Consider the following 17,358-nt stretch of genomic DNA (forward strand, 5'->3'; position numbering starts at 1 on the left):
TTTCAGGTTGTTTGAGTTGGTTTTCTTAGGCTGCAGTTAAACTGCGGCCATACTTCACCATACATACAGATTCTCTTTGAAAATTCTTGGCCATAATGGAAAAAAACAACTTAGCCCCAGATAATTTGGCAGAAACCTAAACACCTTGCCCCAAGGACAATGAAATGTTACAAAGGAAGGTGGATCTGAATCTCATCTTGCTCTTCTTCTCTCCTTCCCAGAAACTCGTGTTCCAGAAGTGCCTAGTTCTCTTCACGTCCGCCCCCTGGTCACTAGCATCGTAGTAAGCTGGACGCCTCCAGAGAATCAAAACATTGTGGTCAGAGGTTATGCCATTGGTTATGGCATTGGCAGCCCTCATGCCCAGACCATAAAAGTAGACTATAAACAGCGCTATTACACCATCGAAAATCTGGGTATGTATGCTCAGTAAAGGAAGTAACTGCACGTGTGATTTGTTTCTAACTTTTTATTGTATATTTTATTTTTATAGAAAGCTTTCAAAAATAGTACAATTTTTATTCTTCACCCAGGTTCCCCAGAGGTTAGCATTTTATCATACGTGCTGTATCTGCTGTGTACCCAATGTGTGTGCTCAGTCATGTCTGAATCTCTCCAGCCCCATGGACTGTAGCCCATTGTAGCTCCTCTGTCCATGGGGTTTTCCAGGAAAGAATACTGGACTGGGTTGCCATTTCCTTCTCCAGGGGATCTTCCTGACCCTGGAATTGAACCCGTTGTTTCCTGAGTCTCCTGCTTTGCAGGCATACTCTTTACCACTGAGCCATTGGGGAAACCCGTTTTGTCTGCTGCATGTACCTGGTTTGGTTTTGTTTTTTTTCTCAGAACCATTTGACAGTAATGTTGCCCCTCCACCCACTAATGCTTTAATGTCCCTTTCCTTAAAATGAGGGCATTTTCTAGGACAATCACAGTGCCGTTATCAAAATCAGCAAATTAACTGTGAGGCAGTATCTATAGACGCCATTTATATTTTGTTAGTTGTCTCATCAGTGTCCTTTGTAATGAAAGAAAAACATTGTTTTCTGGTGCAGGATCACATGTATTTAGTTAGTGTGTTTCATTAATATTCTTTCATATGGAACAGTTCCTTGATTTTTTCTTTTATGACCATGACATTTTTGAAAAGTACATTTATTCTTTATAGAATGACCCTTAATTTAGACCTATGTAATATTTCATCATTATATTCAGCATACACATTTTTGGAAGGAATAGCATAGATGCATGTGTTCTTGCCAGGAGGCAGATGAGAGCCTAATGCTAGTGACGTTAACTTGAACCACTTGGTTAAAATGCTATCTTCAACATTCCTCCTCTATAAAGTTATTTTTTTTTCCCCTTTCATAGCTAAAAAGTACCTTGTAGGGTACATATGTTCTTGCCAGGAGGCAGATGAGAGCCTAATGCTAGTGATGTTAACTTTAACCACTTGGTTAAAATGGTATCTTCAACATTCCTCCTCTATAAAGTTATTTTTTTTCCCCTTCATAGCTAAAAAGTACCTTGTAGGGAAATGCCTTGAGTCTTTGTAAATGTCTGGTTTCTTGTCAAACTTTTACTCAGTATACTGTTTTAGCATTTAGTATCATTATTATGGTGTTTCTCAAGTGGTGATTTTCTAATTCCATTATTTCTTCTGCATTTATTACCTTTCTTTGATAAAGAAGAGCTTTGCTTCTCTTCCATACTGAAGGAATGGCTAATGGGAATCTCTCTATAACTAGTTTTTCTGTCCATTTGACATCTCCTGTCTTTCTTTGAGCACTTTCTTCCTTTTTGACTCAATATAATATGTTTCAGGCTTATCTGGTATTTTCCTAGCTTTTGTCCTTGAATCAGCCATTGCTCCTGGTTTCTTTTATAGAAAATGATATTTGGAAACCAGTATTTGAGCACTATTCATGCTCACTGTTACTGGGGTAGAAATCCTGAGGAATCTATTAAAAATGCTACTAAAACTATAACTGAGTTTAAAAAGGGCACAAGGTATAAAGTAAATATGCAGAAACAGTTGTATTTCCACATACTAACAGTAAGCAATTGTGTGTGTGTGTGTGTGTGTGTGTGTGTGTGTGTGTGTGTAGAGAATCTGTATACTGAAGAGTGGAAAATGATTGCTGAGAAAAGTTAAGACTTGAATAAATGGAGATACCATGTTCATGGATTAGAGGACAGTATGTTATAATGACAATCCTCTCCAATGCAATCTCAAGTAAAATCCCAGTAGACTTTTTTCCTGGACATTCATAAACCTGTTCTAAAGTTTATATGAAAAAAGTGAAGGCTCTAGTATAGGCAAACATTTTTTTAGAAGAATAAAGTTTAGAAGACCCATAATATGTGATTTCAGGGCTTATTATAAAGCTACAGTGACTGAGACATTGTGGTAGGGTTGGTGTAAAGGTTAGGTGTTACAGATCAGTGGCGCAGAAGTCCAGAAATAGATATATGCTCAATTGATTTTTGACAAAAACATTAAGATAATTCAGTGGAAAAGAAGATAGTCTTTTCAACAAAAGGTGTGTGAATAATTGGATAACTCTGTGAGAAAGAAAAGGAACCTTCATTGACCCTTATACCATACACAAAAACAGACCTAAATAAATAACTAAAACTATAAAACTTCTAGTTGTTTTTCAGTCGCTTGGTTGTGTCTGACTCTTTACAACCCCATGGACTGCAGCACTCCAGGCTTCCCTGTCCATCACCATCTCCCAGAGCTTGCTCAAACTCATGTCCATTGAGTCAGGATGCCGTCCAACTATCTTGTCATCTGTTGTCCCCTTCTCCTTCTGCCCCCAATCCCTCCCAGCATCAGGGTCTTTTCCAGTGAGTCAGCTCTTTGCATCAGGTGGCCAAAGTATTGGAGTTTCAGCTTCAGCATCAGTCCTTCCAATGAATATTCAGGACTGATTTCCTTTAGAATGGATTGGTTGGATCTCCTTGCAGTCCAAGGGACTCTCAAGAGTCTTCTCCAACACCACAGTTCAAAAGCATCAATTCTTCAGCACTCTGCCTTCTTTATGGTCCAACTCTCATATACACATATGACTATTGGAAAACCCATAGCTTTGACTATACGGACCTTTGTCAGCAAAGTAGTATCTCTGCTTTTTAATATGCTGTCTAATAGAATACAGAAAATAATCTATGTGACTTTGGGGTACACAGGGGTCTCTTAGGATGCAAAGAAGTACAAATTAAAAATTAAAAATGAATAAATTGGGCTTCATCAAAATTTAAAACCTCTACTTGGAAAGATACCAGTGAGATGAAAAGGTGAACCACAGACCAGGAGAAAACACTCATCATTCAAATATCGGACAAAGAATTTGAGTCTGGACTATGTTCTAAAAAATTTTTTTTAAAACTCAGAAGATAACAGTCCAGTGAAAAAGTTGGAAAAAGATTTGGATGGACAGTATACCAAAGAAGATGATATATGAATGGACAACAAGCACATGAAAAGATTCTGAACTTCATTAGTTATCAGAGAAATGCAGATAAAGCGACAATGAAATATCACTACACAACTTCTAAAATTGCTAAAATGTAACATACTGATAATACCAGATATCAGCAAGGATGCAGAACTGGAACTCATACTTGCTGGTGGGCACATCTGATGGTACAACCACTCTAGAAAACAGCTTGGAGGTTTCTGAAAAAGTTGACTATACAATCCAACGTTCCCACTCATAGTTGCTTAACCAAGAGAAATAAAGATGCATATGTTCACAAAGATTTCTACACAGATGTTCATAATTTATTTATAATAATCTAAAGGGGGTAAACAAGTGATGAATTTTACTATATTCATACAATGGAATGCTAGTCAGCAATTAAAAGAAATAGTTTACAGGTATACTCAACAACATAACAAATCTCACAAACATTATGCAGAGCAAAAGAAGCAAAACCACACGAGAATACATACTGTGTTAATACATTTTTATGAAATTGCAGAATGTGTGGCTCTTATTTATAGTGACACAGCAAGGTGAGTGGGGTGACTAGAAAGTGAGGAGGTGGAATTGACTGCAGTTGACTGGGCATAGAACTCTTCAGAGTGTTGGGAATATGTGTTGTGGTCATGATTTGTTTCTGTTGTTTAGTGCTAAGTAGTAGACTCTTACACAGGTATATATATTTGTCAGAGCTAAAAAGGCACATTTAAATGGATACATTGTATTATGTATAAATTATTACCTCAAAGATGAGTTACAAAGCCAACATTTTGAGAAAAAGTGATATTTTATAATAGAAAATGAATTGATTTAGGTAGGCATATTTTTCCAAATTAGATATCATTATTGAGATCTTTCTTTGAAAGACTTGCCTTTTAATTTAGAATCTTTCCTTACCAACTTTTTAAATTCAAATTTATTTATAAATGTCTTTCCTAAGGACAATTTTAAGTGTCTAGTAAATTACTTAGGGCTTCCCTTGTGGCTCAGACAGTAAAGAATCCACTTGCAATAGAGGAGACCTGGGTTCGATCCCTGGGTTGGGAAGATCCCCTGGAGAAGGAAATGACTACCCATTCCAGTATTCTTGCTGGGAGAATCCCCATGGACAGAGGAGTCTGGTGGGCTACAGTCCATGGGGTCACAAAGAGTTGGACACAGCTGAGTGACTAAGCACAAGAATAAGCAAATAAAGATGACTTAGGGTCATCTTTTCTGGTAGAAGATAAGCAGCAATTTAATGCTTTAGTCAAAAACAGAGTAGCCTTTTTCTTTTTTCTTTCAAGAAGAAACAGCGTAGCTAACCTGGGAAGTGTTCCCCATATGAACAGTCTTACAAGGCTTACAAGTAGGAGAGAGCAAAGGAATAGACTAGGATAAAAACACTTCTGTGGTCACCCACTCCTACTGTTTCCTTTACAAAACTACTGAAATGAAAATCCTCTTTCAGTCTAACAGGAGAAGAAAAGTAAAACACAGGAAAAACAGTGAGAAGCGTTGAAGTGAAGTGTGTTCAGAGGAGGAGGAGATGGTAAGGTCACAGTAGAGCAGTCAGGGAAGAAGCTTGACTTGTACTTGAAAGACTGAGTCAGAATAGTGATTGGAAACACGAGCAGCCCTGCATGTGCTGAAGGCAGTAGACATACTTTAGTAATAAAGAAAGTGCACAGTGAGAAGTAGCAAAAAAAATTGATTTGGCATAAAGTAAAATAAGCTTGCTGCATTATCAGATAGATTTAAGATACATTTAATGTTGAACAAAAGAGAAGTCAGTGGAGTGGAGAAATACATGTAGAAATTCACTTATTAATCAAACTAGAGCTCCCCCCTGAGCTTCAAACCTATGTAAACATCTGCTTGCTGGCTATCTGTACTGGAATATCATAAATCATGATAGAATATCTTATAGTCTATCATCATTTATTCAAAATTAAAGTTAGTATCTTCTGCAAACTTTCACTCAATCAGCAAATACCCCAGACACTGTGCTAGAGATAGAGCAGAGAATCAGCAGATGTGATCCCAATTATTAGAGAGAATATAATTTTTAAATAATTTAAATGGTTTAGAGCGCTGAGGAGGAGAAATGAGGTGCTACTGGCTATGTATTTAGAGAGGTAATCCAGTCTGGGTTGGCCCCTTTCGGATGAATAGGCAGTGTCTGAGTAAATAAGAGTGCTCTGTGTCCCCAGCATAGGGGACGTCTGCACAGGTTACAACCCAGTAGTAGGAGAGCGCACACCACTCGGTGACCTGAGAGATGGCCAGTAAAAAGTGAGCACAGAGAATGAGGCAGAGTGGTGGGAGGCATGTAGGTAGCATCAACAAGACTTGATCATTTATGTAGGAAAGGAGGCAGAGAGAAACAACTCCCAGGTTTCTGACTTGAGCAACAGTGTGCATAGTCGTGTCATTTATGAACTCTAGTAAAAACTGGAGCAGATCTGAAGGGCTGGAGGAATGGGAGAAAAAGATATGAGACATCCAAGAGATGGAGATGCCAAACAGACAGTTTAACAGGTCTGGTGCTCAGAAGAAAAGTCAGGACTAATTTGCATCGGATCACGTATGTATGCTAATCCAACCAAGGAAATGAATGGAAGCACATTGGGAGAAAGTGAAGAGTAGGACTAGAAGAGGGCCTAGGATGAAGTCTGGAAAATGTGTATTGTGATTCTTCTGTCCCCAATCTCAGTGTATGGCATCACCATCCACCATGTTGTCCAAATCGGCACATTTTCCTGCCAGTCAAGTACTAAGTCTTATTTATTCCATTTGTTGTCAGTTCTTTCTCACACTGGAAGACCAGGTGCCTTTATATATTGCTCAGTGGTATGTGGAAAATGGGCCACCAAGCAGCTTTTGAAGAAATTAAGGCCACTTGAGGTGTGGCCACCTTGAAAAACTGCCCAACTTTAGCAGATGTGAGTGGTATGGGTCAACTCCCCACCCTACAACACTTCAGTGGAACCCAAGTCTTCATTTCTGAAACTAGATTCTTGAAGTACCTGTACTAAACCTTGCCTGGATCAGGAATGTGATAAAGCGGAATCTTCCTGATTTGCCTTAGCCAGTAGGAGAATGAATGCTATTTCAACTATTTATTACCCCTCTTTTTCACCAAATCTAACTAGCAGCATTTTACATGATCACCTTCTTAGCCAGTTGAAATCCTGGGCCATGTCTTCTCCAACCAAGAAGTCTGCATGAAAGCTAGATGAGGTTGGCATTCCAGAGAGTTAAGGACCTTCAGTGATTAACTGGGTTAACAGTTTGTCTCCTACTTCTCTAGCTTGGCTGTTCCAATTACTGCCTCCTTCTGAGAAGGAATGGGGTTTGTTTAATTCCAAGCTGCACCTATGGGCTTGCAACACATGGAAATCCTATTTTTTTCTTTTTAATCCAAGCTCTTCACTATACAGTAACATCACTAGACCACTGATGAGTTGAAGCCAGTAGAAGATTCAGGAACAGTTACCTTGCTCCTGGGACTACAGGAAGTCGATCCCAGCCAGTTTTTCTATACTCTGTATGCTCCTATCTCCATTCCTCCCCACCCCTCAGAATAATCCCACATAAAAAAATTTTAAAGTATAACCTGGCATTTATTACAATTAAGATTGTACACAATCATCTGAATTTTAAAAATTCTGTAGTGAGAGTTTTTTACGTGTTTCCACTTGTTTCTTTCCTTCAGACCCCAGCTCTCATTATGTGATTACCCTGAAGGCGTTTAACAACGTAGGTGAAGGTATCCCCTTGTACGAGAGTGCTGTGACCAGACCTCACACAGGTAAGGTATCCGGCCCATCTCTGGTTGCCAGCATCTTTTCCAGCCGCCTAAGTAGAATGTTAGCATGAGGCCTGCTCCGTGGGTGTCAGTGGGAGGGAAAGGACATGGCAGTTTAGGGCCAGGCCTCATAGGAGGGAAAATGGGCTTTCCACATGGGAAGTTCTATTAAATCCTGCTTTGCTTTTTAGAAAATACTAATCCTGTCATGTAAACAAATCTATGTAAATGTGTAGCACATGTTTTTAATATGTTGGGATCCAGAAAGCATAGTCATAAGAGAATTAAAAGTGATTTTTCATCTTTTGGTCTTGTGAGTTATAACTAAAAGGAGAAAGAAGTTAAAGGATCCCCATATCTCTGAGAAAATACATAGGTTATTGATGGAATAAATGTATTAGATTGATAAATCCAACATTTTCTTTATTAGTACCTGAATTAGTTAGGAAAGTATTTTTCTATGTACTTTTTATAAGTTTTATTTATATAGAGAGTATAAAGCTATATGTACCATCCATTTGATAAACTGTACATTTATTACAAAAGAGACCAAATATTTATTACTTTTCTTTGTAATTTATCTATTAAAATATCTTTAAAAGAATAATGTAAAGTTTCTGTAGATATGTAAAACATGATTTAGATCTAGATCTGAATGAGAAAATTTACTGAAGTGAATATATTAGAATTGTAAATTTTTCTAAATGGTACTGGAAGTCAAGGAATTTATCACTTTCAGTAATACTCTTTTGTTTCTCAAAACAAAATTGTGACTGTATTGCCTGCTATGTATTCTGGATACTTTGTATACAGTATGGATTTGGAATTATTTGTTTTAAAAAGATAATCTCTGTGTCCCCTTTTTATGCTTTTACTTAACAAGATCCATACCATTACTGCATATTTGATAGCTCTGTCCTGTCTTCTGTTCCTGTGTGCTTACAATTTATAAGTTCTTTTAAAAATAGCTTTGGTATGTCAGAAAAGAAAAAATGTAAGGTGAAAAAGAGAATATTTAAATAAAGGGTTTGCTACTTTCTTAAATCAGTCTGTAATAGGAAAAAACAAATTTGGAATTATTTTCTGTTATGTGACATAAAAATAGAGTGTGGCTAGAAATATACGGGAAGAAGTGTTCATAAGTCATGTTACCTAGCTATCTTTTCTAAGAGTTGTTACAATAAGAAAAAATCTCTCAGTCTTAGTGATTTTTGCACCTGAGGTGCATTTTCTCTAACTAATTGGTATGTGTCCTGATCTTTGAACAAAGCCCTTGATTATAATGTGTGCTGTTCTTCTGTTATTTTTAGTCTTCATTGTGTAGGAAATACACAAATGAAGATGATTGCTTTAGCTTGGCAATTATTCATAAATAAGGCCCCTGCCATCTCAGATTTTAGGTTATAGGAAGGACTAGTCACCATAGCTAAATGGGAAACCCATTTTAAAACCTTCACTTAAGATAAATCCGTGTGTATGTACTTAAATAACTGACCGAGCGTTGGGAAAGCCCAGACGGATGCTTCCATATTGCCCCGTGTCATGGTGCCTTTGAGCTCACTGGGGCCTTTGTTTTGACAGTGCTACTTAGAGAATATGTCTGTTGCATATGGTTCAGGACAGCACATGAGTATAGACTTTTCCTTCTATCAAATAAGTGCCCTGATTTCTTAAATTCATAAAGGCTGTGTCACTTAAATCCTTGATAGCTGGGGCATTTCCCATAACTGATTGGAGTTAATCAGTGGGTTGTTCCCTGAGTCTGCCGGAAAAAGTATAAAATACTCCCGCATGTTGTCAGCTTACCTTTCCTTCACGAAGAGTAATGCCCTTGAGTTCCCTTTGCTTTACTTGAATGTAAGCCATGTTGTGGTAATGCTTTTAGAGGACATCAGAAGACCTGAAGTGGACCCTGAGTGGGTTTCAGATACACCCAGTTTCAAGACCAAGCTACCTTTCCTTTGGCTGATATTCAGATTCAGATTTTAGAGGAGAGGCCCCTACATGTCCAGTGTGATAAGCAACATCCCCAAAATTCAGCCACATTCACTGAAATACCAAAGTAGATCATGAGCTTTGTGTTACTTATTTGGGAAAAATACCCTTGATTTTAAAAGCAGTTTTCATCTTTTAATGATCCTTTTTGGATAGAAGGTAGAATTTTCAAGTTATTTAAAGGAAAAAATTTAAGACAGAAAAATCAAGTTTGAATGTTGTGTGCTGTGCTTATTCACTCAGTCGTGTCCATCTCTTTTCGACCCTGTGGGCTGTTGTCTGCCAGGCTCCTCTGACAGTGGGAGTTCTCCAGGCAAGAATACTAGAGTGGGTTGTCATGCCCTCCTCCAGGGGATCCTCCCAACCTAGGGATCAAACCCAGGTCTCCCACATTGCAGGCGGATTCTTTACCGTCTGAGCCGCCGGGGAACACTGGATTACCAAATTTTATTTACATATTCAATATACCTGCAGTTTGCAGTAGTAGAAAATGGTTAATTACTATTTCTCTAGATGCTTTCCTGCAATTTTTTCCTGAAAGAACACAAGTGGAAATATTCTTTTAAATGAATGATGGTTATATATTAACTCTGGATTCTCTTTCTCTTTCTTCATTTCTCACCTTTCATTCCATTATATTACCCTGCATTTCCCTTTTATTTTTGTTTATGTTAAAATGCCACTTCCATTTTTAATTACTTTTTACCTCAGACACTTCTGAAGTTGATTTGTTTGTTATTAATGCTCCATACACTCCAGTGCCAGATCCCACTCCCATGATGCCACCAGTGGGAGTTCAGGCTTCCATTCTGAGCCATGACACCATAAGGATCACCTGGGCGGACAACTCCCTGCCCAAACACCAGAAGATTACAGACTCCCGGTACTACACAGTCCGATGGAAAACCAACATCCCAGCAAACACCAAGTACAAGGTACTGGCACAGCCACTCTGGGTAAGAAAAGCTAATTATTCATACTTTGTGATTCTGAAGCTCTTGATTCATATGTTTCCAGAATGCTAATGCAACGACTTTGAGTTATTTGGTGACTGGTTTAAAACCAAATACACTCTATGAATTCTCTGTGATGGTGACCAAAGGTCGAAGGTCGAGCACATGGAGCATGACAGCCCACGGGACTACGTTTGAATTAGGTATGTATTGTCAGAACTCTGTCACGTGGCCTTTCTTCTCTGCGCTAGATGTGAAAGCCAGGGAAAGCCCGTGCTAATGTTGTACCACATCCCAGGTCAGGGGGCGCCTCATCCCCTGTCTTTACTACCCGAGGAAAGAACTAATGTGTGACTTGACATATTTATAGAACACAGGGCGCAGCTACAGCTGGAGTTCAGTGTTTGCCTTCTCAGCTGAAGAAGTTTGGGTTTTTCATCATTGTCCAAGAACATTAGCAAATAGCAGGAAGCAATAATGCAGAATGTACTAGAGTTTAGGAATCATGATGCATGAGTTCAATTCCAAGGTCAGCCATCTACTGACGATATAAGCAAGTCATCCAGCCTCTCTGAAGCTATTTCTTCCATCTATAAAAGAGGGGTAATTGCTGTCTTTTCTACTTGATAGAGTAAAATAAATTGCCCAATAAATAAAGCACATGGTAAGTAATAAAGCACTGTGTAGATGTAAGGAATTATGGTTTTTAACCTTGCCTTCCTGGAAAATTGAGATAGAAAAGATGAAGTGGCCTGCCCTTTACTGATACCATGCTTGCTAGAGCCTCAGCACTTTACCAGCGCTCTCCTAAACTGCCCTGGAAGCTTTCTTGCAAACTGGTTAGTGTCTTATGAAGTCTCCCAGCGGAGTGTTCTTAGGGTTTTTGTCTGTAAGTAAACATGAAAGAAAAAATACAACTAAGTAAATTAAGGGGAAAGCAAGCCATCTAATTTGAAAGTTTTGCTTGCTTTTTGCTCACTTGTAGGCCTGCCCTTCTGCCTCTTATACTTCCCTGGCATGGGGATGTGTGTAACCATTGGGAGGCTCTGTCTATTCCACCTTCCTGTTTCTTTCTCTCTTTTATGTGAATAATGAAAAAAAATGGAACTATAAAGTTTCTCCAGACTGGGTTTGGCCCTGATGTCTTATCTTTGGCACAGTTGGTTGAATTTCCTACAGAGAAAAAAAAGGGATAGATTCAGAGAGAAAGAAACTCAGTGCACAAAAACTTAAATAGAACTTGAGTTTGCTTTCTTTGCCATTTTTATAAATACCTTTGTGCTTTCATTCCAGCCCATTAGGTAATAAATGATATTCCATTAGGAGTTTACATTTCACTGGGCTTCCTTCCATTTCATACCAGAAGAATTCTAGTATTTTAGGAAAAGAGTAAATGTAAGGATATACTTAATATGCTGATTTTCCAACTAGTATCAATACATTAAAAGTTTTCAGTCATAATATGGACACATAAGGGGGCTTCTGCAATGCAGGAAATGTGGGTTTGATCTCTGGGTCAGGAAGATCCCCTAGAGGAAGAAATGGCTACCCACTTAAGTATTCTTGCCTGAGAAATCCCCATGGACAGAGAAGCCCAGTGGGGCTACAGTCCATGGGGTCGCAAGGTTCAGACATGACTTAGAAACTAAACCACCATTACCATGGAAACATAGATGCACTGAAGTTCTTATTTAATTGGCTTTTCTGTTCCATAAACAGCTTTACATTTCAGAGCAATAACCTTTAATAGTTGACAGTATCTTTTCAGTGCAAATTTAACATAATAAAACATTAATTTGTAAATCATTTATTCTTAGGAGGAACAGTGGTTTTCAAGCATCATATTTGGTTTGGAAAGCCAACTATAGGTAGAGACAAAGTTACTTTACACTTAAAAATATTCTAACAAAATAATCCAAATTAGGGGAGAAAACGTAGTCTTGGGCACATTACATAACTTTTCTCATTTTCAGTCTCCTGATCTATCAAGCAGGAACTACAGGTGTCTTTTAAGTTTCCCTAACCAGTCCTGCCTGACCTCCCCATCTGGGATCCCTGTTCTTTGTCCTCTCAATATGGTATTTCCTCTTTGGTACTTTGCATATTCTTCTTGGGGCTGTTTATAGACAGACAGTGAGTTCTTTGAAGCCAAGAGGCTTTATCTTTTTTGCCTGCACCCTTTATTATGCCTTCTAAATGGAGAGGGTTGAGGAAATGGTGAATTAAGTTGAAATGAACAGGAATTACTGAAAGTGTTATTCTCTTGTAGTTCCTACTTCTCCACCCAAGGATGTGACAGTTGTGAGTAAAGAGGGAAAACCTAGGACCATTATTGTAAATTGGCAGCCTCCCTCTGAAGCCAATGGCAAGATTACAGGTAAGAGGCCAGAGATGCCTGTGAGTGTGTGTCTGTTCCCTGTTCCTGCCTTCTAGAAGAGTGCCTTGTTCTTGGGAGGAATGGGGGTCTCAAGACTTGACCTGGCCATTTTTTGGGGTGCTACGTGTCATGATGGTCCTGGAAATTGAAGCAAGGGGTGCTATTTAGTGACATAAAAAGGAGTCGCCAGCTGGTTGTCCTGACCCATATTTCGTGAAACTCTGATGGGTGTGGGTTGCACTAGACAGCCTTTGGTTATGGTGGAACATACAGACTTATTTATTTTCCTCAAGAGAGCTATTCTTCTCTGTCTTTGACTAGATGACCAGGGTCTTGGGGTGGAAGACCCTGCGTAATTCTACAGGGTGATACCCAATAAGTATAAATTCACCTCTTTTACCCTGAAGCTCAAAAATACCCATTAGGCTTATAGTTTCCTTTTTCACCCAGGACTGCTACTTCAGCTTCCTATGCTCTTACAACTAAAGTTAAAAGTCTGAGGTGGCCTAGACCTCTAACAGGACCTTGAAATTTCCTTTGGACTTCCAGAGTAGAAGGCACTGTGCCTTCCTCAGCTTTATCAGGGAGAAAAACCTGCCTCTGATCCAGATAATGTATGCTGTGGAGCCAGAGTACGCTTCCTGAAGTTCTTTTGTATGAAAAGGTGGCCTAAGGTGACTGCAGCCATGAAATGAAAAGATGCTTGCTCCTTGGAAGAAAAGCTATAATAAACCTAGACAGTATATTAAAAAGCAGAGTGACCTTTTTCACTTTGCTGACAAAGGTCCATATAGTCATAGCTGTGGTTTTTCCAGTAGTCATGTATGAATGTAAGAGTTGGACCATAAAGAAGGCTGAGTGCCGAAGAATTCATGCTTTTGAACAGTGGTGCTGGAGAAGACTCTTGAGAGTCCCTTGGACAGCAACTAGATCAAACCAGCCAGTCCTAAAGGAAATCAACCCTGAATATTCATTGAAAGGATCGATGCTGAAGCTGAAGCTCCAAAACTTTGGCCACCTGATGTGAAGAGCTAACTTACTGGAAAAGACCCTAATGCTGGGAAACATTGAGATGGCATTGAGATGGTTGGATGGCATCACCAACTCAATGGACATGAGTTTGAGCAAACTCAGGGAGATAGTGAAGGACAGGGAAACCTGATGTGCTGTAGTTCATGGGGTTGCAAAGAGTCAGACACAACTGAGCGACTGAACAACAAAGGAAACTGAAAAGCATTTCTTAGCATTGTCCGACAAAATGTCGTCCGCTGGAGAAGGGAATGGCAAACTACTTCAGTGTTCTTGCCTTGGGAACGCCATGGATAGTATGAAAAAGCAAAAAGATAGGACACTGAAAGATGAACTCCCCAGGTTGGTAGGTGCCCACTATACTACTGGAGATCAGTGGAGAAATAACTCCAGAAAAACTGAAGAGACGGAACCAAAGCAAAAACATCACCCAGCTGTGGATGTGCCTGGTGATGGAAGTAAAGTCTGATGCTGTAAAGTGCAATATTGCATAGGAACCTGGAATGTTAGGTCCATGAATCAAGGCAATTTGGAAGTAGTCAAACAGGAGATGGCAAGAGTGAATGTCAACATTTTAGGAATCAATAAGCTAAAATGAACTGGAATGGGTGACTTTAACTCAGATGACCATTATATCTACTACTGTGGGCAAAAATCCCTTAGAAGAAATGGACTAGACGTCATAGTCAACAAAAGAGTCTGAAATGCAGTACTTAGATGCAATCTCAAAAATGACAGAATGATCTCTGTTCGTTTCCAAGGCAAACCATTCAGTATCAAAGGAATTCAGGTCTGTGCCCTGACCAGCAATGCTGAAGAAGCTGAAGTTGAACAGTTCTTTGAAGACCTACAAGACCTTCTAGAACTAACACCCAGAAAAGATGTCCTTTTCATTGTAGAGGACTGTAATGCAAATATAGGAAGTCAAGAAACACCTGGAGTAACAGGCAAATTTGGCCTTGGAGTACAGAATGAAGCAGGGCAAAGGTTAACAGAGTTTTGCCAAGAGAACACACTAGCCATAGCAAACACCCTCCCCCAGCAACACAAGAGAAGACTCTACACATGGACATCACCAGATGGTCAATACTGAAATCAGATTTTTTATATTCTTTGCAGCCAAAGACGGGGAAGCTCTATACAGTCAGCAAAAACAAGACCGGGAGCTGACTCTGGCTCAGATCATGAACTCCTTATTGCCAAATTCAGACTTAAATTGAAGAAAGTAAGGAAAACCACTAAACCATTCAGGTATTACCTAAATCAGATCCCTTACAATTATACAGTGGAAGTGAGAAATACATTTAAGAGACTAATCTGATAGACAGAGTACCTGAAGAACTGTGAACAGAGGTGCGTGACATTGTACAGGAAGCAGGGATCAAGACCATCCCCAAGAAAAAGAAATGCAAAAAAGCAAAATGGTTGTCTGAGGAGGCCTTCCAAATAGCTGTGAAAAGAAGAGAAGTGAAAAGCAAAGGAGAAAAGGAAAGATATACCCGTTTGAATGCAGAGTTCCAAAGAATGGCAAGCAGAGATGAGAAAGCCTTCCTCAATGATCAATGCAAAAAATAGAGGAAAACAATAGAATGGAAAAGACTAGAGATCTCTTCAAGAAAATTAGAGATACCAAGGGAACATTTCATGCAAAGATGGGCACAATAAAGGTCAGAAATGATATGGACCTAACAGAAGCAGAAGATATTAAGAAGAGGTGGCAAGAATGCACAGAAGAACTATACAAAAAAGATCTTCATGACCCAGATAATCACGATAGTGTGATCACTCACCTAGAGCCAGACATCCTGGAATGTGAAGTAAAGTGGGCCTTAGGAAGCATCACTATGAACAAAGCTAGTGGAGGTGATGGAATTCCAGTTGAGCTATTTCAAATCCTAAAAGACGATGTTGTGAATGTGCTGCACTCAATATGCCAGCAAATTTTTAAAACTCAGCAATGGTCACAGGACTGGAAAAGGTCAGTTTTCATTCCAATCCCAAAGAAAGATAATGCCAAAGAATGTTCAAACTACACAATTACACCCATCTCACACACTAGTAAAGTAATGCTCAAAATTCTCCAAGCCAGGCTTCAGCATTATGTGAACCGTGAACTTCCAGATATTCAAACTGGTTTTAGAAAAGGCAGAGAAACCAGAGATCAAATTGCCAACATCCTCTGGATCATCGAAAAAGCTAGAGAGTTCCAGAAAAACATCTACTTCTGCTTTATTGACTATGTCAAAGCCTTTGACTATGTGGATCACAACAGACTGTGGAAAATTCTGAAAGAGATGGGAATACCAGACCACCTGACCTGCCTCTTAAGAAATCTGTATGCAGGTCAGGAAGCAACAGTTAGAACTAGACATGGAACAACAGACTGGTTCCAAATCGGGAAAGGAGTATGTCAAGGCTGTATATTGTCACCCTGCTTATTTAACTTATATGCAGAGTACATCATGAGAAACACTGGGCTGGATGAAGCACAAGCTGGAATCATTGCCTTGAGAAATATCAATAACCTCAGATATGCAGATGACACCACCCTTATGGCAGAAAGTGAAGAACTAAAGAGTCTCTTGATGAAAGTGAAAGAGGAGAGTGAAAAAGTTGGCTTACAGCTCAACATTCAGAAAACGAAGATCATGGCATCCGGTTCCATCATTTCATGGCAAATAGATGGGGAAACAGGGAACAGTGACAGACTTTTTCGGGGGGGCGGGACCTCCAAAATGACTGCAGATGGTGATTGCAGCCATGAAATTAAAAGACGCTTGCTCCATGGAAGAAAAGTTATGACTACCCTAGACAGCATATTAAAAAGCAGAGGCATTACTTTGCCAACAGAGGTCTGTCTAGTCAAAGCTATGGTTTTTCCAGTAGTCATGTATGGATGTGAGAGTTGGACTATAAAGAAAGCTGAGCACCAAAGAATTGATGCTTTTGAACTGTGGTGTTAGAGAAGACTCTTGAGAGTCCCTTGGACAGCACGGAGATCCAACCAGTCCATCCTAAAGGAGATCAGTCCTGAATATTCATTGGAAGGACTAATGCTGAAGCTGAAACTCCAGTACTTTGGCTACCTGATGCAAAGAACTGACTCATTTGAAAAGACCCTAATGCTGGGAAGGACTGAAGGCAGGAGGAGAAGGGGACGACAGAGGATGAGATGATTGGATGGCCTCACCGACTCTGTGGACATGAGTTTGAGTAAGCTCTGGGAGTTGGTGATGGACATTAGAGCCCTGGCATGCTGCAGTCCATGAGGTCACAATGAGTTTTACACGACTGAGTGACTGGACTGAACCGAACTGAGCATTGTCCCACTTCAGCTTTCAATAGGAATCCCTTTCCTGAAATCCCGTCTTTATGTCATTTTTAATTTAGGTTTTAGAATTTGCCTCTTCCTTAAAAAAATTAAGCATGACTTGACATGGATTGCATTATATTTTGTCTTTAAATGATGCAGTCAGTGCCTTTGCACTGTGTAGTCTTGTGGTTGGTTGTGGTTCTTCCTTCCTCAACTGTAGAGATAGAGTGCCCTCTGGTGGATGTATCAGGTGATGTTTCACTGTGACTTCACCTACCCCAAGTTTGGGAGAATCTAGCAAAGGTGGCTTGGAGAAGGAAATGGCAACCCACTCCAGTGTTCTTGCCTGGAGAATCCCAGGGACGGGAGAACCTGGTGGGTGCCGTCTCTGGGGTCACACAGAGTCGGAC

General features: G+C 39.6%; 1 protein-coding gene across 4 annotated transcripts in view; it reads left to right on the forward strand.

Moving 5' to 3' along the window:
- The window catches only part of NEO1 (neogenin 1), a 224,345-nt gene that overhangs the window by 182,043 nt on the left and 24,944 nt on the right, over positions 1-17,358 (forward strand). For all 4 annotated transcript variants that reach the window (XM_065941673.1, XM_065941674.1, XM_065941671.1 and 1 more), the window contains exons 15-19: positions 222-416; positions 7,189-7,284; positions 10,036-10,211; positions 10,294-10,432; positions 12,499-12,606. In XM_065941673.1, the coding sequence (XP_065797745.1) occupies positions 222-416; positions 7,189-7,284; positions 10,036-10,211; positions 10,294-10,432; positions 12,499-12,606 (714 nt within the window). The remainder of the gene's footprint in view (positions 1-221; positions 417-7,188; positions 7,285-10,035; positions 10,212-10,293; positions 10,433-12,498; positions 12,607-17,358) is intronic.

Source organism: Muntiacus reevesi, chromosome 7 (genome assembly GCF_963930625.1).
Source record: "Muntiacus reevesi chromosome 7, mMunRee1.1, whole genome shotgun sequence".
NCBI lineage: Eukaryota > Metazoa > Chordata > Mammalia > Artiodactyla > Cervidae > Muntiacus > Muntiacus reevesi.